This window comes from Fusarium redolens (genome assembly GCF_020744475.1).
Source record: "Fusarium redolens strain MPI-CAGE-AT-0023 chromosome Unknown BKA55scaffold_1, whole genome shotgun sequence".
Lineage (NCBI taxonomy): Eukaryota > Fungi > Ascomycota > Sordariomycetes > Hypocreales > Nectriaceae > Fusarium > Fusarium redolens.
Window position 1 is genome coordinate 2039101 of NW_025763664.1, and position 19472 is coordinate 2058572.

At 48.6% G+C, this 19472-nt stretch overlaps 5 protein-coding genes across 5 annotated transcripts; 3 read left to right on the plus strand and 2 right to left on the minus strand.

Moving 5' to 3' along the window:
• Window positions 1–2677: 2677 nt before the first annotated feature.
• BKA55DRAFT_495937 (uncharacterized protein) lies at window positions 2678–4237 on the plus strand (the record flags this gene model as incomplete). The annotated part of the gene is made up of 1 exon (XM_046186326.1): window positions 2678–4237. One exon carries the CDS (start codon window positions 2678–2680, stop codon window positions 4235–4237), a length of 1560 nt encoding a protein of 519 aa, XP_046056395.1.
• Window positions 4238–4852: 615 nt separating this feature from the next.
• On the minus strand, window positions 4853–6314 carry BKA55DRAFT_549162 (cyclophilin H). Its single transcript, XM_046191178.1, has 5 exons — window positions 6095–6314; window positions 5910–5935; window positions 5607–5752; window positions 5414–5551; window positions 4853–5362 (listed from the first exon to the last, which is right to left on the minus strand). Exons 1-5 carry the CDS (start codon window positions 6130–6132, stop codon window positions 5162–5164), a joined length of 549 nt encoding a protein of 182 aa, XP_046056396.1. The 5' UTR covers window positions 6133–6314; the 3' UTR covers window positions 4853–5161.
• A 4097-nt stretch (window positions 6315–10411) lies between these two features.
• On the plus strand, window positions 10412–11850 carry BKA55DRAFT_532276 (uncharacterized protein; the record flags this gene model as incomplete). Its single annotated transcript, XM_046189319.1, has 2 exons — window positions 10412–10617; window positions 10707–11850. 2 exons carry the CDS (start codon window positions 10412–10414, stop codon window positions 11848–11850), a joined length of 1350 nt encoding a protein of 449 aa, XP_046056397.1.
• Window positions 11851–12527: 677 nt separating this feature from the next.
• Window positions 12528–13706, minus strand: BKA55DRAFT_17732 (uncharacterized protein). Its single transcript, XM_046185030.1, has one exon. The coding sequence runs from the start codon at window positions 13572–13574 to the stop codon at window positions 12645–12647; it is 930 nt and encodes a 309-aa protein (XP_046056398.1). The 5' UTR covers window positions 13575–13706; the 3' UTR covers window positions 12528–12644.
• Window positions 13707–13825: 119 nt separating this feature from the next.
• Window positions 13826–19239, plus strand: BKA55DRAFT_549173 (Golgi CORVET complex core vacuolar protein 8-domain-containing protein). The gene is made up of 3 exons (XM_046191179.1): window positions 13826–14481; window positions 14531–14972; window positions 15021–19239. The coding sequence occupies exons 1-3, from the start codon at window positions 14137–14139 to the stop codon at window positions 19022–19024; spliced, it is 4791 nt and encodes a 1596-aa protein (XP_046056399.1). The 5' UTR covers window positions 13826–14136; the 3' UTR covers window positions 19025–19239.
• The last annotated feature ends 233 nt before the right edge of the window (window positions 19240–19472 follow it).

Consider the following 19472-nt stretch of genomic DNA (forward strand, 5'->3'; position numbering starts at 1 on the left):
TATTTGAAGGAGTTGACGATGTGTTATTTGGTGTTGATATTGAATCGAGTTGAGGGTTGGATATTGAAGGGACGCACTGAAGGAGTGAATATGCCTCGAACAGCTGAAATATGCCGAGGAGGAGATTATCGGTTACTGATGCAGTCCCTAGTTAAATGAAATGAGCAATATGGAATTCTCTTCATGTTTGCTGGTATGTATGGGTTCTGTACCACGAGACACAGCTTTTGAGGGTTCAGCAGTGGAGATGAGTCAAGGAACAGCATGTCATTAAGAAGGAAAAAGAAGAGAAAACAGCTCACGACAAAAAGACCATTTGATGAAAAGTTTTACGGTCACAAGTTGAGCGGCCTCGTCAAGGTTCAACACGAGATTTCCAAGATATTTGCTGGCCTCGTCATCTTATTCTAGTGGAGTTGAGTTGGGCGCTTGATCAAACAAGGTCGTCAATGCAGCGATAATTTTACAGCGACCGTAGAGATGACCTTGTGGGACGGACGATGACGACTACTATTCAGTGAAGAAGTGAGAAAGATTGAGAAAGTAAAAGAGGAAAAAAAGGAAAAAAGAGGATATAGCGGTTTCATATAGATAAAATGTGAAAGATAATAGTCATAACCAACAAAGGCGTCTAAAATAGATCTTCAGCTCATGGATGGTAAGCCACTCTCACCGTACTGAATAGCTAAGCGAAAAAGCAATACTGGTAGGCCTCAGACGACCAGTCCAAGCAATTCTGAGACAAGAATACCGCCTCTGCTAAATTTACAGCGAACCAGCCCCTGTCAGAAATCCCTGTATCGATCATTTCTAGAGCACAAGCCACAGCCAATTGGTCCCTGGCCGCTAAGAAAAGGTACAGCCGCGCTTGCAACCGTTGCCAGTTAATTTCCTTAGACGCCCGCGTTGTGTGGGCGCCAACCGAGCAACGACATCCAACCGATTGGTTTCGCATCTAAACGTTTCATACTATTTTTTTCTATCTTAAAATCATCCGGGTAGTGGTTTATTGCAGGCATTATTTTGAGAATTCTAGACCTACTATATCCCTGTTTTCGCTTTGAGATTCTGTCCCGTCTCCATGGATAGCCAACCACCGTTGGGCTGTGAGTCTCGACCCAGACGCGTTGCCTGAGCTATTGATATGATGCTCTTTGACCACTCAGGCGGCTATCAAGATCCCAGTTTCGAAACGTTTCTCTTTCGTGGGAAACAACTATTCTCAACCTGGGATCCTAATCCTTGCCCTGGACTACAGAGCTCATGATCTATTGAGTGGTTCATGGGACAAGTCTGTGCCCCCTTGAGCGCTTCCCCAGACGACACTGCAACGAACATGATCTTGGTACTCTTGTTTCTATGCTCACTTCTCAGTCTAAACGCGCCATAGTGGCTGTACTATGCCCATGTATGGGCTGCCGCGATCAGATATGCGCGATACGATGAGATGAACTAGCTGATACTACGCCAAGCTCCACGCCATCTCAACAATGACATGCTCTTAGCCGCGCCTCGTCTTTCTCCCCTGTCCTGATCGTGCCTTGCATGTCTGCACCTCTCTCTTCTTCCCGTCTCCGTTTCGACTCCATTTGTACGAGGCCAGTTTCCTGGACCGCAAAATGCTGCCTGACGATAGGTCCTGGACTCACCAGGGGATATACAATGCCTCACATCCCCCGTCCCAGATCTCATGTTTCTCTCCAGACTAAAAGAACAGAGTGTTTCGTCCTTCGGGTGCCTGCTTGTCATCTCCCATTGATTGCCGTGCATTACTTGTGTCTGTCTACCTCACTTGAGTTCTACGAAACACCCCCCACTTGCTTGTGTTCTTGATTGTCCATATCTCGTGCAATCTCTTCATTACCACTCGTCCTCCCATCCGATCCAAGCTATACCATCCGTTCGCTGTCGTGCTCTCTTGGTTGTCAGAGCCTCTGACGATAAGCTCCTGCGCTCTCAGATCACAATTGACACGCATCACCCGTTTTGTTGTTCGTGATTCACGAACACCAAGATGCTCAACTAGAGCAAGCGGTATACAACTTTTCTCTTTTTTTCCTTTGTCACCTCTCTCTTCTTCTTCTTCTCTCTTCTCTTTTTCATTGAACAAATACTTTGTTTCTTTCCTTGTGTTCCCCTCTCTCACTTGAGGTTCAGCAGGACTGACCAAATCATCAACACTTTACCTGCGCCGGCGCTCGCTCAGTCTTTCAACAACATACACCACAAGTCAGATAGACTACAATCACCATTGATTGTAGAGGTTTAAGACGCCTTCGTTAACAGTTTGGCGTGTTCGTTATTGGCCAGTGTTCAGTCACCGTTCGCTGCCTGCCAACCAAGGCCGCTCACACTCTGCCAGTGTTCGCCAGCTGTCAACCATTTAACACCACACAAAGCCCTATTCACTGTTCGCTTGCACACAACAATTGTTCCTTTTTCATCAACAATAACAACATCATCTGCGGAAATTCTATAGTGACGGGCTTTGCCTCTCTTCCGCTCCTTGGTGCATAAAACGCGACGAATTCATTCTCCCCCCTCGGAGTTCACTCTTCGTCAACTCTCCTTTCGAAATATCATCTCAATTTTATTTCAACACAAGAAAAACAAAGATCAACTCGCAGACTGCGACAACAAAAATCATCAAAAAATTTACGCAACATCAGTATTTAGCATGAAATTCTTCCAGGCCTCTGGTCTCGCTCTTGCGAGTACAACACTCATCTCTCCGGCCTTGGCTCACTCCTGGGTTGAGTATGCCTTCAAGCTCGCTCGAAATGGCACAATGTTCGGGAATATAGGATATCCTCGTGGATATGTGCCTCGCGACTCTACGAACCCTCCCTTTACCGACACAATTCCCCAGAACATTCTCCCTCAGGCAGGCCAGCCCGCTTACTCTGGCGAGGAAATTCTCAACAAGTTCCCTCTTGAGAAGAAGCCTCAATTTCCCATGCTCGAGGCTGCCCCTGGCGACTACATTGCTATTATGCATCTTGAGAATGGACACACTACCCTTCCTCACAACCAGCCCAACAAGCCCAGGAACCGCGGCACTATCTATTTCTACGGCACCACCCAGCCCAAGGAACAGGAGAAGCTCTTTGACGTCCATCTCCTCTGGAACAAGCAAGGCACAGGCGGTGACAAGCGCGGCAAGCTCCTCTCCACGCGCAACTACGACGATGGCCAGTGCTATCAGCCAAACCCTGGTGAACTCAGCACTGAGCGCTCTAGCGAACTCGCTCCTCAAGGCGCTCTCCCCACCAAGGAACTGGCATGCCAGTCAGACATCAAGCTACCCGACAACCTCAAAGCCGGCGACATCTACACCATCTACTGGTACTGGGACTGGCCCGACCTGAACAAGGACAATATTAATATGGAGGCAACCAAGAATGGCAAGTTTCCTTGGGCTGGTACGTTTATGCGCGGTGAGAAGGACCCCAATGGCTTCACCCTGGATGCCATCGCCCGCAACGAGAGTTACTCGAGTGTTATCGACATCAAGATTACTGGACCCGACGCCGAACCATTCGCCGCCAAGAACCTACAATCTCTTGAATGGGTCGACAATCAGAACATTTACTCTGCTGGTATCGAGGATCAGATGAAGTCTAACTTCCAAGTCGACGTTGATGGCAACAAGGGTGATGATACTATTCCTTCGTCAACTGCCAAGCCTACTGCTACCGCGCCCGCCGATGGAGGTGCCGGCAATGGTGAAGGTGTCGCTACAGTTACCGTCACAGCAACTGTGAAGCCTTCTCCCATCATCAGCACTGTCTATGTTACCATGCCCGCTGAGTCCCTTGCTGCACCCGAGCCTGAGCCTACAGAGGCAGGACCCAGCACCAAGACCATCACAACAACAGCCTTTGTCACGCGAAGCAAGACTTCTCATCCATCCGATACTGTGCCTACACCACCATCTGCTTCGACTGTCTACGAGACTCTATACACCACCCGACCCAAGGAACAACCTACTGGTGGTGACCAGCAGCAACAACCTCAGCCCTCCACAGTCATCAAGACCATCGTGACACACATCAACACGCCAACCTCCTCAGGAGAAGCCAACGCTCCTCCTCAACACACAATGCCTGGCGGCGAGTTCCGCGAGGATCCTTCTTCCGCTAAGAGCGGCGCTCCCTCCCAAACACAAAGCGATGGTCCTCCCATTCCCACACCATTCCTCCGCCGCCGCCAAAACTGGGTGTTTGGAAACTTTTAGGCTACTCAATAACCCCACTCCTTGACATATTATATATACTGTCAAGGTTCTCCATCCTTCCTTCGTCTCTTAAGTATATATTGACGGCTTCGTGTTCCTCATCTCCAGGAGATGCAGGTATAGGGTTTACAACACAGCAAAAAAGGGGCGCCGGTCGCATTTCACGGTGTTGGATATATAGATACCAATCTGATTTTTACGCGCCTCTCACCTCCCCCTTTTCTCTCAGCGTCTATGGGCGTTGGAGAAAGGGGAGAGTGGGAAGGTAGGCCAATTTCTTTCGGCATGTACACATGATTTAATGCAGCGTTATGATTTTGCTTTTGGTTGGGTGCTTTGCCGGTGGGCGATGGATACGCGGGAATCTAAGGAATCAGAGTTTAAGATAAAAATTCCAACACAGTTCGCATCGATTTCTGTGTTTAGTAACGTGAAACGTGTTTGTTGTGCTTGTGAATGTGTTCAACGTAGATTGTAATATGATCATCTCGGTAGTCACTCTGGCACGGTGTGGTGAGAGTCATTCTGGGAGATTTCGAAGCTGGCTCACCATCATACCGTCAACTTGGTCGTGTGACTAACCGTTCCAGGGCGAATAGTTTGCAATGATGTCCACAAACTCCTACACGTTCAATATCATAGGATTCTCAAGACCCAACTTGTGGTATAGGGAGGATGATATCAGATGCCGAGCCTTGATTTGTGATACAAGCTGCATGTAATTTACCTCGAGAGACACGAGTGTAACAAATCACAGACATAAAAAGCGCCGAGCAAGGGGCACATCGAGATATGTATTCGGGATGGGTATCTCTACTGATCCAGATCTCGGTCTTCCCAGCACCAGATCGTGTTTTACAGTCCCGTATCTCCTTGTGTCTTCCAACAAGAGACACTCCACAAAGCCGGCAACACCATCAACGTTTACATTTCACCACACTGGGAGATGACCACGTCGAGGTTCGGCCTATCCGGGGCAGCATAGCCAGTTTTGGTAGCCTCCATCTTCTTTACCACGTCCATGCCGTCGACGACCTTGCCAAAGACGACATGCTTGTTGTCGAGGAAAGGTGTGGGAACAGTGGTGATGAAGAATTGGGACCCATTAGTGTTAGGTCCAGCATTCTATAAATCTGTCAGTTGCAGCTTCATATAACAAGGAAGTGTGGAACGTACAGCCATGGATAGGAGGCCAGGCTGATCATGTTTGAGAGTGAAGTTCTCGTCCTCAAAGTTCTTGTAGCCCCAAATGCAGGTCGACCCTGAACCATCGTTATTGAGAAAGTCACCGCCTTGGCACATGAAGTTTGGGATCTGTTCCCTCAAGTCAGTTCAAGATAGTACCCAGCATCAGAGATATGCAACTAACTATGCGGTGGAACTTGGAGCCCTTGTACCCCTGGGGACGACCGGCACTATTCTTGCTCTCGCCGGTGCAGAACTGACGGAAGTTCTCAGCTGTCTTTGGTACGACATCCTTGAAGAGTTCGATCTGGATGCGGCCAAGAGGCTCACCTAGGATTGTTAGCTTGAATGGAAAACATTGAGTGAGTATCAATAGTCAACGATGATATTGACAAGGTCATCATAGCCTGTTCCGCAGATCATTGGGAATAGCCTCACTTTCGGCAGTGATATGCTCCGTCTTCGGAGCGCACACGGGAAGACTAACCTCCGAGAGTAATGTCAAGAAAGACACTATAAACAACCAGGCAAAGGTCAGCCCACACACACCCTCTTCTATTGGGGAGCTGACTCAAAACTGCGTTGCGAGGTGCATCGTCTCTCCACCTCGAATCACCAGGGTAGAAGTATAATGCACCGCCACTCTATTCTGAGAGGTTTGAGAGGACTTACAGAGGGTTTCCAGACTCGGGAAGCTTTGTAGGAGGCATTTTGAGGGATTGCGTGATTAGTCGAAGTTGTTTATATGTTTTTGTCAAGATGTTTTAGACGGTGTGAAATGCAGCGTTAATCGTGCGGGCTGTTTCTTGCTGCGTTTTAGTGTGGAGCTGTCTAAGGTCCCGATTAGGAAGGCAGTGTGGAGGAAAGTTGGAGATTCATGATTGGTTGATCAATTTGAGAAGGAACGATAAGGTGCTCAACAAGGCTCTTTCAATTTCTATTAATTGCTCTATCATTTCCAGGCTACCTATTCTTCACATTTGTTTCAAGACTTCAACGGCCAATACCAAGACAGAACAAAGCTTCAAAATCAATCATTTTTGGGAGTATCGTACGTCTTTGGCTTCGGATCCAGATCTAACACCACCCTCCGCTAAAGTACCCCATGATGCATCTCGACCAGGCCATCAACTAAGGAAAGCGGGGGTGGTGGCATCCGGGGTTCAGGTCTATGAAGCCATTCGACGCCGTCTGGGCACGCCAGAGCCAAAGCCAAGTGAAAGAGTTACGACAGCTGAGGGGTAGTGCAATGGATTCATAGATCGATGGAGATACTTCAAATTGAATGATCTTCTATGGTGTTCAGCATGGTCTACCTGATTCATATACCTCCACTCTGATTCTTACAATCTCACAGAGTATCACAACTCAGACTTCTGTATGAATTTCTCAGCTAAACATCACTCAGGATCTTAAAAAGCCAGTAACGGCCTTGCCGTTACCCTAAGATCTATGGCTGAAGTCTACCTGGGGTCACCACTGATTCGTCAAAGCACATGTAATTTAGTGTGCATCTCGTCAGAAGCTTCCGAACAAGCCAAACAGATGGGAATGTTCTGATCGTCAAAACGTCTGACTAAGGACATATGATGCTCGTGCAGCAAGAGTCAGGGTCCATCCATTCGTGATTTGACACAAATGGAAAGGATTGGAGATACGCTCACCGGGAGGTATTCAACATATTAGTATGATTTGACAAGCATGTCAGTGAGGGCGATTGCTGTGCAGTCGATGTTGAGATCGAGAGCCAAGACAACATAGCCTCATGGTGTAGACATCATAGACTGGTATTTGTAATTCAGCTTAACAGCATTGAATGCATTTACATGGGATATATCTGCACAGCCTGGTGTTTGACGACGACATCCCCCCATCTCGGTAGTTGATTCTCCTCTGATGCTGTAGACTTCCGGGTTTTAGCAAGTAACGTTAACCAGCGAAGATCTTACGTGGATCTTTGGCTTTGGCTTTGGTGTCTGACAAGATGACAAGACATTCACAACTGTCTTGAGAGGCTATTTTTTGACGTTTCAGTGACTGCGTCATAGCCCCATCAAGAATCAAGCACCAACTACCGGGAAGCGCGGAACACACACAAAGCAATGACCTGATAAACCATGACGAGGCATGAGGCACGAGGACACAAGAAACACTTCTTCAGCGATTAAAATTTGAGGTAAAAAAAACCAACGAACCCGTTGCAGCCGAGCCTCCCGCAGATTCCGGTTGTTTGAGGCTCAAACCCCACTGACCTTTCTTCCTGTCAGAGCGTTAATGCATCACAGCGAGGCATTTAGGATCCAATCGCCACAAGCCAAGACGATAGCCAGTAAGCCAAGACCCGCCAGAGAGGACGGGGTGCAGCACATTATCCCTGTAAGACCATCCCAAAAGCACAACCCACACCAAGTCAAATCGACGCTAGGGAGCCGTGTGAGAGCTTAACTTGATGCACTGTAGTGTACATATCGACTGTCTCTCGTGGTGTTGTGCATCTTGAGTGTTTCAGCATCGCTGGAGGTTGCTTCAATAAGTCTTGTCGTATTATCAAACTGCCTTGTTTTGATATTCTGTTGTTTGTTTAAAGATTGTCGTATCCCCAGTCTTGAGACAGCTGTCACCCGAGGCCTGCATTGGTTGGAGGCCTGTGATGGGTTGACGATTGCATGAGAGCCATTCGATCGAGGGTTGTGTCGTACAATGACACTGCTCTACTGCAGGAACATCGCCGTTCGAATTGAGTTGTTGTTTTTCCATGAGGATAAGCTACAGGAGAATGGACGTTACCGGATTCACCGTGAAACATGGGCATATGCATAGGGCCACAGCGTATTTTCACCATCAATACGCAGGCACATGAACTCTATGTGCACTTTCAGCCACAGTGAAGCCAAGATGTTGAACGCGTCCCCTACTTATCGTATGTGAACGGCTGAGCTGTGCCGCTTGTCTAGACCAACCACGAGTAGGCCGAGGCCACAGCTGACAGTCTCAACATCATCAGCTGTCAACTTTGCCCCCTCCCTCCCCTTGTTTTACCTAGAAACCTTCAAAGAGCGATTTCTTTAAACATTTTCGCATTAATTACTATCCTTCTTTTTGCCGATGGCGATCTTAGTGGAGCGGCTCAGAAACAAGGAGCTCCGTGATGCGGGCCGGGCTGAGACGAATTGAGTCGGCAACAAGTGGAGCCGTTTCGGTGGGAAGCGCTGTGATGCTTGTCGATATCCGGCCAAGGTTTTGGGCCTCTAAAAGCAAGCGAAAAAGGATGAATAAATAAACAAAGCCTTCTGAGCGGCCAGAGTTAGTACCCAATACACTTTCATCATCAGATAACGCTTCAACGGCGCAAACCGGCGACTCGGAAAGTTGCGAACGGCATGTTACTGTGGCAAAGTTTAAGATTTGATAACTGTTGAAATTGTTATAAACAGTGAACTATAGGGAGATGACTGCATCTGGAGTTCATTTAGACTTGAGTAGAGCTGACAGGATGCTTAAAGTGAAACCGTAACGTGAGTCGGATCTGTCAAATGTAACCAGGCTTCCAGACTCTTGGTAATGGTTAATCTAGTTCATCCCGTCTCAGAAAGTTGCCCTGTCTCATTCAAGACAAGGAAAATCTAATCAAGATTCCCCCAAACTGAACAAAGCCTCAAAGCTCAAAGGAAACCCTGGTCAGAGTCCCCGTGCCACTGAGTGACGCTCTGTGATCCACTCACTACGCTTCTATCCTCATCGTCCCCCGCGGACTGCGCCACGGATATCAGCGACAGAGTGAAGCAAGCGTATGCGTTAAATACGCCGGCGAATACGCAACAAAACCGCTTATTGTATTGTAAATGCAGCAAGGGAAGGTTAAACGGATGCCTCCGTTGAACTCTGGACCCTTATAGTTCCATCGATCATGATGTCAGATACAAAGTTCCTATTAAATGACGGTATCCCTATGATTTTTGAGCTTTGACACGCCATCTACTTATTGTCTCGTGGTTATCTAAAGACCTACCTCGTCCATCTGATCAATTTGTCGCACATCTTGATTCAGACAAAGCCTATGCTCATTTAATTCACTTCTCTTAAGGATCTGTAACTCAAACAATTACTCGCGATATCTATCAAACGTCTCGTAATCCTCTAAACGGATAATCTTTCCGACCAACCACCTCCCCCCATCACCCCCAAACCGCCAACCTCGCACTCAAAACTCAGCACACCAACTCACTCGATCGTCGTTCCAGCCACAGACAAATCACCCCCCGTCAGTTCCACCCGCTGAATCCCCCTGTCAAGTCCTCTACTCCAATTGGAATCGGCAGCGACCTCACTCTTTCAGCAGGACCACTCCACCTCCACTAGCTCCAGAACAGAGCAGTAGCCAGGGCCTCTCCAGGATTTCTCCAGCCTGCGCCGTGTCTTGTTAGCCTCTAGCCCTCAAAGTGGTCTAAGTTTTGCAACTATAGAGGTACCGGCTCACAGTGCCACTCACGGCTTAGGCTCCACCCGCTAGATACGCACAGCCAATCACGATCTGTCGCTGTCCCCCGGCCCGGTTTCGCTCGCCCCGTCCCCCATTCCTTTGGGCTCCTTCCTTCTCTTTTTATCCTTTACGCGGCCACCTTCGCACCTGCCGTTGGATCTGTCTCTTCTCTTGCTTTGCCTTGCCTTGCCTGTTCTGCCACTCCACCTTCGCCCTCCCGGCTATTCTCACCTCATCAACTACTCGCTTCAAGTCGAGTATCTTCTCCTTCTTCCGTGAAGAAAGGGAGATTCAAATCACAGACATCGCATTTTCTACATTCAGAGGGCGATTACCGAGGGTTGGCAATTATTAACTTTAATTGCCTTTGCCCGTGCATTATTTGCCGCCCTGCATCCGCGAGCGTTTGTTCTTGAACGGTCCATGGTACCCGCACGGAAGCCCGCGAGTTAATTCGAGCCAGCCTCACATTGCTCAGCATTTATTCTGGCATTTGCCCGACAGCAAACATGGTCGCCGTTAATCAAATTCTGACCGAGGTCACCCATGTCGTCATTCGCGCTGCTGCCGCTGAAGATCCCTCGTCTACGACCTCTCACGCAGCTGCCGAGACGACAGACAGCGGAAATGGGAAGAAAGACAACGGAGGCGGGTCGAACTCGCCTCTTCTCTTTTTTGTTGCTTTAGGTTTCGGTGTTGTCTTTACAAACTTATGGTGAGACTTGGCTTACGCATTCATATCCAACCTCGTCCAATGGCGATGGCTGGGCCATATCTTGAAAAGGCTCTAACAAACTATCTCAGGATTATCGTTGGTGTTAAATACTGCTTCCGTTATAACGCTCGAAATCGACAAATGCGAATGAACGAAGATGGCGAGCCTATTACTCTTGAAAACATGCCTCGACCTCATCGCAGACGCCGTGAGAAGAAGTTGATGACGATGGACGAAGTCAACGACAAGTTTCCGATGATGAAGTACAAAACATGGGTTTCCGATCGCGCAAAGGAGGGTCTTCCCACAACTGGTGGCGTTTCTGCACCTCCTACTCGACCTAACAGTATTCGAGAGGCGGATGGAATTGTGCCAGACTTTTCAGCAAAGGCACGCGATTCAACCGATGAGCAACCGGCGACCACCGTACCAAAGACGAATGGACAGGGAGAGACAACAGGAGTAAGCAATGCCACCGAAACATCGGCACCCGAAATTACCGCCACAGCTGTTGTACCCGAGTCCGAGAAGCCAAAGGATGCACCCAAGACAACAACTGAAGGCCAGACCTCAACCGAACAAACAGCAAACAACAACCGACTTCAGCGAATCTCTAGTGAGGAGACCGACGATGAGGATGACCACATTGATGGCGCTCTGCCACCCGAGTGCCTAGAGAACCCTGGTGATACATGTGCTATTTGCATTGACACACTGGAGGATGACGACGACGTTCGCGGATTGACCTGCGGCCATGCTTTCCATGCCGTCTGTGTTGACCCTTGGTTGACAAGTAGACGAGCTTGCTGTCCGCTCTGCAAGGCCGACTACTATGTTCCCAAGCCTCGACCGGCTCCTGATGCTGCCAATGAAGCTGGTGCCAACAACGGTTCAAGTTTTGATCCTCGAAATAATCCACGCTTCGGTCTCCCTGCTGCGATCCGCTCTGCATGGATCAGGGGCCCCCGCAATGGTCGCAACGAAACTCCAGCCCCCGCCAGTCGTCGACGTCGGACGGGAGACGCCCCAGCTGAGCAGGAGCCTGTTCAACAGCCGGAACAGGCTCACCAAACACCAGAAGTTACTCAAACATCAAATGGTGGTGTCCTATCGTCTGTTCGAGGTGCTCTGCGTTTCGGCCGAAGGCGACAAGCACAAGACAACCAGAACGGGTCTGAGACTGTAACACCATCACAACTTGAAGCGGCAAACCGTACACCGACTGCCACGTAATGATGTGTGTCTGATCTTTATTCTTACATAAAGTACGCGACTGTTTTTAGCGATGGTTTTCTCTCATTTTTCCCAGCATGAGGTGCTGGGCACAACCGTCACGGATCTCGACATCATAAATCAATTGACTTTTGACGACACAGCATTTATTTTATACCGCATGACATATACGTGGGGCGACAGTAGGTCGATGAGGTGTATATCCGGGTGAGGTTGAGGACGGACGTATAGGCTCGGCGAGCTATATATACCCCTGAGGCGACATGCGTGGTCTTATTATACTTCGCATGCCATGAAGGCAATGATGGCGTAGGTAGCGTGAAGGGAGGAATTACTGATACTCTTTGGGGGTTGTCTATCTGTAAGACAGCTATTGTATTTGCATTGGGCTAGAAAACATGGCTTTTAGCTGGACGGGAATGGAGCAGCGGAGTATGGGTTCTGGGTCTTTGATAGTTAGATGGCGCAATAGAATATTTGTTCCATCTGCATACACACTTTACTCCTGACTTTGGTGAATAATAGAGATAAAGGCTAAGCCATAAGCAATTTTGTATCATCGAAACTCCATCTATGATAGATGCGAGAAGGAAGAGGGAATTCGCTGGCCATTTTTCACCTTATAAAGACTTCGAGGCTTTCCCTAAGTTTTGAATGATTTATTTATATACTATTTGTTAAGTGATTAATGTAGAAAGTAGGTAGAAGAGCTATAAGTTATGAATTTCATTTCAAAAAGAAATCTAGATCTCATTTTTCTTTTCTTGAAACTCCAGAGATCTGTTGTCTACATGCTATAGGAAAGATCCCTTTGAAAACCTGCCACCGAAATCAGCAGCCTTGTTCATTAACTCTCTCCTTTGAGCCGTGCCGATCTTTCCACCCAAAGCCATATCCTTTTCTCGATCAAATCCCCGTTTACTAGGATCATCTTCCTCCTCAACCTTTTTACCTTCCTTTTCTCTGCGTCCCTGATGCTCTGCGTATAGACTTTTGCCTCTCTGCGATTCAATATTGGCCGCAATTTTACGATTCCGCTCTTCCTCTTCCTGAGACTTCCCTGCCTTCGGTGCTGCGTCTGTATTCTTGTCGGCGCGTCCTAATACCGAGTCTTGTAGTCTCTTGAGCTTCTCTTCGGGAGTTTCAGTCCATATTGTCGACACAGTTGAAGGTCCAGAAGATGACGCTGGCTTCGAAGCGAATTTACGATTGCGCATCTTGGTTGGGTCGCGCTCTGAGTAGCCCGATGCTGTGGGGGGCGCAAGCATCCATGAGTCGCGCTGGGGTGCTGGTTCAGCGGACGGTAGCTGTGGTCCTATTGTAGGCTTGTTCGCTTTGGCTGAGCCTGGTAGCGCAGGGCCGTAGTCATCTTCGGAGTCTGAATCTGAGTCGGGAGATGTTGCTGAGCGTTGCGAAATGTCGGCGGGAGGTGGCGCAGGCCCAACGGTGGGCTTTGGTGGTGCTGGGCCTGTATCAGATTCGGAATCAGACTCGAGATCTATCTCGTCCTTATTCGATGTCGGTAAAGCTGGACCGACGGGCGCTTTTGGTGGCAAAGGTGCGCTGGGACCATAATCATCGTCCGAGTCTTCTAGGTCAATCTCATCTGTATTCTTTGCTGGAGATTCGCTGCGACGGTGTTTGCTAGAGTTTGATGCTTCATCATCAGGTGTGCGCTTCCGTTTCGATAGGTGCGGTGGTAATTGGGGCCCAATCGAAGACATTTCGAGTATGATTCGTGAATGACGTTCGGTTTCAGTGTTTCAGTTTGTTTATTGCGAAGGGTGTAGCATTTAAAGCTTCGATTCATGGTGGAACTTCTTGTCGCGAATGCGACGTCCCATCGGTAACAGACGTCACAGCGCAGTCCGGAGAATCCAACGGCCCGCACCTGGACCTGGGAGTGGGCTGGGGCTTGGCATGTGCATTCGACTGCGCCGCTGCCAACCTCCAAAAGATGGGGCTGCGTAACGAACGAACTACTGACCTACCTACGTAGCTCACCATAGCTTCATTTGCGCAATACCTTTTTAAATTCTTGTCTTTTACAACGCGAATCGATCTGTAAAGAGCCGAGGCATTCGAGAACATTCGAAAGTCTAAACATACCAGAACGAGCAACTTTTCCACGTTTTTTTCGTTGCCCCTCCGACCTGGTTCATCTTATACCTTGACCGAGCTCCATAAACAGTGTTGCCTTATCGCCAATCTGCAGCTTTTACTCCCGCAGTGCCATGATCTCGACGCGGTAGTGCTTGCGCATGCAGTGATGGAATCCAGGGCGCAATGGCCGATTCAGAAAATTTGTCGCTCGCGGGAGACGTGGGCTTGGACAATGGCGACACGATAAATGATGCGCTCACGATAGCTGATGCTGATGTGGATGCTGGTACTGATGCTGGTAATGATGGTTTACTCGAGGATAGTGACGGGCCCGATCGTCATCTTACACCGGTTCCTATAGGAAACGGATCCGTTACGAATAGATATCGCGAGATTATGCAGCAGCAACATCAGGATAGCTCGGATGTGAGCTCTTTGGGTGGAAGCTCTTTGCACGGTCTGCCAAAGCGTGCCGGCAGCCCGATAGATTCGGTCTTGTCGGGACCTGACGATACACCATCTATTCAAGTAGGAGCGCCAATTCCAGGATCTCGAACCATACTCTAACCTACCACAGGGATCATTTGTCTCGTCTCCTGGAAGCAGCGTTCTCCCATCTGTAGCCTCTCGTCCTGGCCTAAGCAGTCCCTCACCATCTTTCCGACCTTTCGATCGCCGATTTCAATCGCGAATTTCCTCCTCAGCTATCAATACACCTCGCTCGTCATCCCCGGCATTTCCTTTTCTTTCCAGCCATAGCCGTAATGTCTCTTTAAGCTCGCAATTCCTCCTCGACCAAGCCGATCTAGAAACACCCACGCCGCCATGGGAGGTGGTTCGTTGGACAAAACTACGAAAGCTCAATGGTCATGCATTCTCTGAGGCAGGGAAACGAAACTTTGGTTCCCCAACTTGTCTCGCTGTATCAGCAACGATAGTGCTTGGAACGTCGAAGGGTATAATATTAGTGTTCGATTATAACCAAAATCTCAAAATGATTATTGGTCCAGGGACAAAAGGTAGGTTACAATTCGTTCGCTGCGATGCATGAAACTGACATGGTTTAGCTGTCGAATCTGGGCCAATCACTGCTATAGCGATATCTGCAGATCATACTACAATTGCAGGAGGACATGCGAGTGGAAACATCTTTACTTGGGATACAGGTCGCGCCTCGAGACCTTTTCTAACAATACCACATTTGGAGCCATCGCAGCTTCAAAATCGCACAGCAGATGGACATGTCCCTGACGTTGCTATCACTCACCTTGGGTTCCTGGGAACCCGCCATACAGCACTTGTTTCAGCCGATAACAAGGGTATGGCTTTCTCGCATCTGGCGACTAGAGGAACCGGTGCTCTTGGGCGAACCGTGAAAACCCATCGAATTCTTGGTCGATATCCAGATGCGCCAATGCCTCCAGGGAAGACGGTCAAGCCTAGTACCGTTCTTGCATTCGCACCTCTACCCCTTGGCAATGTCGAGTGCTCAACAGATACCCTAGGTTTGACAGCTATGCTGACGCCATATCTTCTTGTTATTGTGTCTACTACACCAGTGGCGCAGACTCAACACAAGTCGGCACGACCTAAGGATGTTCCCCCTCACAGCGCGATGACAGGATGCTTGGCATGGTTTCCAGCAGTGAAGCTAAAAGTTCCCGACTCTCAAACTGGCAGCGATATCTCAAAGGTGAAGCTTGCTTACTGCTGGTCCAATATTTTGACAGTGCTGGATGTGGACGAGTATCCTCGTGAAGATAAGGATCAACCTGCGTCATATAGATTCAAGGCACGAAGTAGGTGGAAGTGCGAAGAAGCCATTGTTGCTGTACAATGGCTCAGCCGTTCAGTACTAGCGGTGCTTACGATATCTCAAAGAATGATCGTACTTGAAGACAGGAGCATGCGCATGACAGAGGGCTTCGATCTTGTGCAAAAGTACATATACCACGCAGATCTATTCTCAGAGCAGTTACACACTCTCGTGGAGCAGCTTGATGAGAACGATTCCTCGATGCATGGCGTTGTAGCTGATGCCTTCTACATGAGCTTCAAAGCTTACAAGGGGAGGATATTCATCCTTGGCTTCAACGAAGTTTCAATTGGCGCATTGTCGAATTGGGCCGACAGACTTATTGCTATGATGGAGAATGGCGACTATCTGGGCGCTATCCAGCTTGCCACTTCATACTATACTGGTGATGCAGACAAGCTCACCGTTGGATTGCCGGAGGATCCTTCATTGCGTCACACTATGGTTCGTGACAAGATTATGGAGATCATCAGTGCCTCTTTGAAATATGCTTTTGGTCAGCGTCAGAAGGATCCCGAGAGCTACGACGATGAGCACATGAAGCACTTAGCAGAGACCTGTTTCACAGCTTGTCAAGCCGTTGGCAACCAGGACTTCCTCTTTGAGGACATGTATGACTGGTACGAAGATGCTGATATTGGGGGTATCTTCCTTGAGTGCCTCGAACCATATATCCTCGAGAAGACCATCACGATGGTGCCTCCAACTGTTGTCAAAGATTTGGTCCAGCACTACGTCAGTCGAGGATGGGAGAGCAGACTTGAGGAAATGATCTGCCACATGGAGACGTCGACGCTGGATCTTGACCAGATAACGTTGCTGTGTAAGCAACACAGCTTATATGATGCTCTGATCTACGTGTGGAACCAGGCACTCGGTGACTATATCACTCCTATGATTGATCTTCTGTCTTTGTTGATACCTCTCATGGTTGATGGGGACTTTACGGCAAACAATCCAGCAGATGACTTCTTCAGCATCAACGCCTTCAAGATTTTCCCATATTTGTCTTACACATTGACTGGCAGGGTGTATCCAAACGATGAACCGATGAGTGAAGATATGGCAACCAAAGCTAAATCTGAGATTTACTGGTTTTTCTTTTCCGGAAGAACTATTACGTGGCCCAGAGGCAATGGGAACGAGTTTCGTACCATCCCGAACTCTGAGTCGCAACCATCGTTTCCATATCTTCGCATGATCCTCAAACTGGATGCCCCTAGCTTTCTGAGCGCGTTGAATGAGGCATTCGAGGACCCTTTCCTGAATGACTCCACTGACCAACACATGAATGGCTCTAAGGGAGACATGCCGGAAGAACAGATTTTTGGACAGACCATAAACCGGCAATATGTTTTGTCTATCTTGCTGGATGTCATGAATCCTAACGACTTTGCCCCTGAGGATACCATCTACCTCGACATGTTTATTGCGCGGAACCTTCCAAAGTTTCCTCAGTACCTTCTCTTCTCAGGCACAACACTGTCGCGGGTTTTGACTGGTTTGTGTAATTATCCCGGCCTTGACTTGGCTGAGGATGCACAGCTCAGTGCTGAATATTTACTCTCTGTCTATCACCCGTCAGATATGCCTGACTTGATGCCGTTGTTCAAGAAGGCAGGGTTTTACCGTATTCTGAAGCGCATATACAAAACGGATAAGCAATATGGAAGTCTTGTGCAGACGTATTTTGAGGACCCGGAAGACCAAGAGCTGGTTTTCGACTGCCTCCGCGAATGTCTGCGGCCTCAGACAGGGCTGACTGGGCGTCAGATTCAAGAAGTGCTCACCGTTGTTAAGGAACATGCACGAAGACTACTTGAGCTTGATGCCGCGTTGACTGCAAAAACTCTCGCAGAGCAAGGCTTGGAGCTGCATCAGCACGTTATCGACTCTGCAGAGGATGCACCAGACCTGCAGCACACATATCTCAAAACATTACTGGAGCCAGAGGAGCCAACAGTCCATCGTGAGTTGGTGGCCGCTCGTGACTTGGTCGAACGTTATGTGCAGCTCATGTGCAAATATGAGCCGTCTCACGTCTCTGATTACGTTGGCCTTGTGCAGTCAACTGACTTGAGGCTTGAAAAGCTGTTGCCCACGATGGAGGAGACTGGTGTGATTAATGCCGCCGTTGTGTTGATGGCTCGGGAAGGCCAAGTCAAGGACGCTATGGAACGACTTGTCAAGCATCTCGAGACCTTGGAGTCGGCAATGCATGGACTATTGACGGGTGCTGAGGAACAGCATTCGGGACCAAGTCTCGGGTACGCCGCGGAGGATCTCCTCGAAGCTCTTCAGAAATATGTTCATGTTGGCATATGGTTATGTCAAGGCCAGACCAAATCTTCGACTAAGAAGTCAAAGTTGGTCCAGAAGACTCCAAAATCGGCAACTGAGGCACTGTCACCTGACGAGGCTCTTTGGCTGAGTCTCATCGATGCGTGCGTGCAAATCACCAAGAAACTGTCCCCTGCTCTCAGCACTGCTGCTGAGCAGAATATCAGTGACGACGAGTTTGATGAGGAGAAGCTAGTGGCTCTTCTTCGCTCGCTGGTTCAGCACACATTCACGGCGCTACTTACAACGACATCCAGCCAGACGGCATCTCAGTCGGGGTCGAAGCTGCTATCAAATGCCGGTTCCAACCTGTCTTTCCTTCGCATTCTTAGGGCGTTCTTGACACGAGCGGCTGCGTCATCGCCAAATTTGGCAGATCTGCGAGGTGTACTGGCGTCCATCTTCTCGGCGTATGCATACGAGGAGTCAATCCTTAAACTATCGAATCGTCTGTTGGAGCGCAGTCTGTTCGTCAACGTCAAACAGTCAGTCGAGCTTCGTCAACGAGGATGGCGACCAAGAGGATCAACGTGTGAAGCATGCAGCCGAAGAGTTTGGGGACCCGGAGTTGCTGGAACAGCAGTTTTCGAGGCGTGGGAGGATAAGCAAACCATTGAAGAAAAGAGAAGGAAAGAAAGGCAAGCCAACGCAGCGGAGCGTGCTAAAGGTGATGATGGCGAAACGGATCTCAGGGCTAAGGGTAAGGGAGTCGACACGAGACCGTCGAGCATGCTCATCGAGACCAACGCCAACAGTGGCGTGAGCAGTAATAAGGACAAGCCTATGGGGCCTTTGGTGGTGTTGGCTTGTCGGCACATTTATCACCAGAGCTGTCTAGATGAATTGCAGGAAAGGCAGCAGAATGGGGTGGTAAGTGTTGTTGAGAGAGAGTATAGATGCCCTATTGATGGCTGAGACTAAAGTTTTTTTTTTTCTTTTCAAGAGAAGGCTCTTTTGTACAAAGTGTATGACATAGTTAGATATTAAAGATGTGTATTAATGATGATGACTCTTGGATATAGCTTAATCAGAGTGAGGGTTGTCTCATGATAGGCATGGGTACTTGGTATCACCTCGATGAGACAGTGGAAGGAATCAGATCTAATGAAATAAATAATCCAGATCATAAACTATGTTCTCAATAATTGTTTTGTTATTGCTCTTTTCCCTTCAATTACTTCATGATTCTGAAGGTGGTGCAGATAAGCTTTCTGGAAGCTTGAACGTGCTAGACGAGGCACTAGAACACCCCGTTGTAGCGGGTACCTGGCCTAAACTCAACTGAGCGACGCCGTCACATTGCCTTGAACCTCAACTTCTGACACCTCAAACTAGACTCTTCATACAGAAACACACAACACAC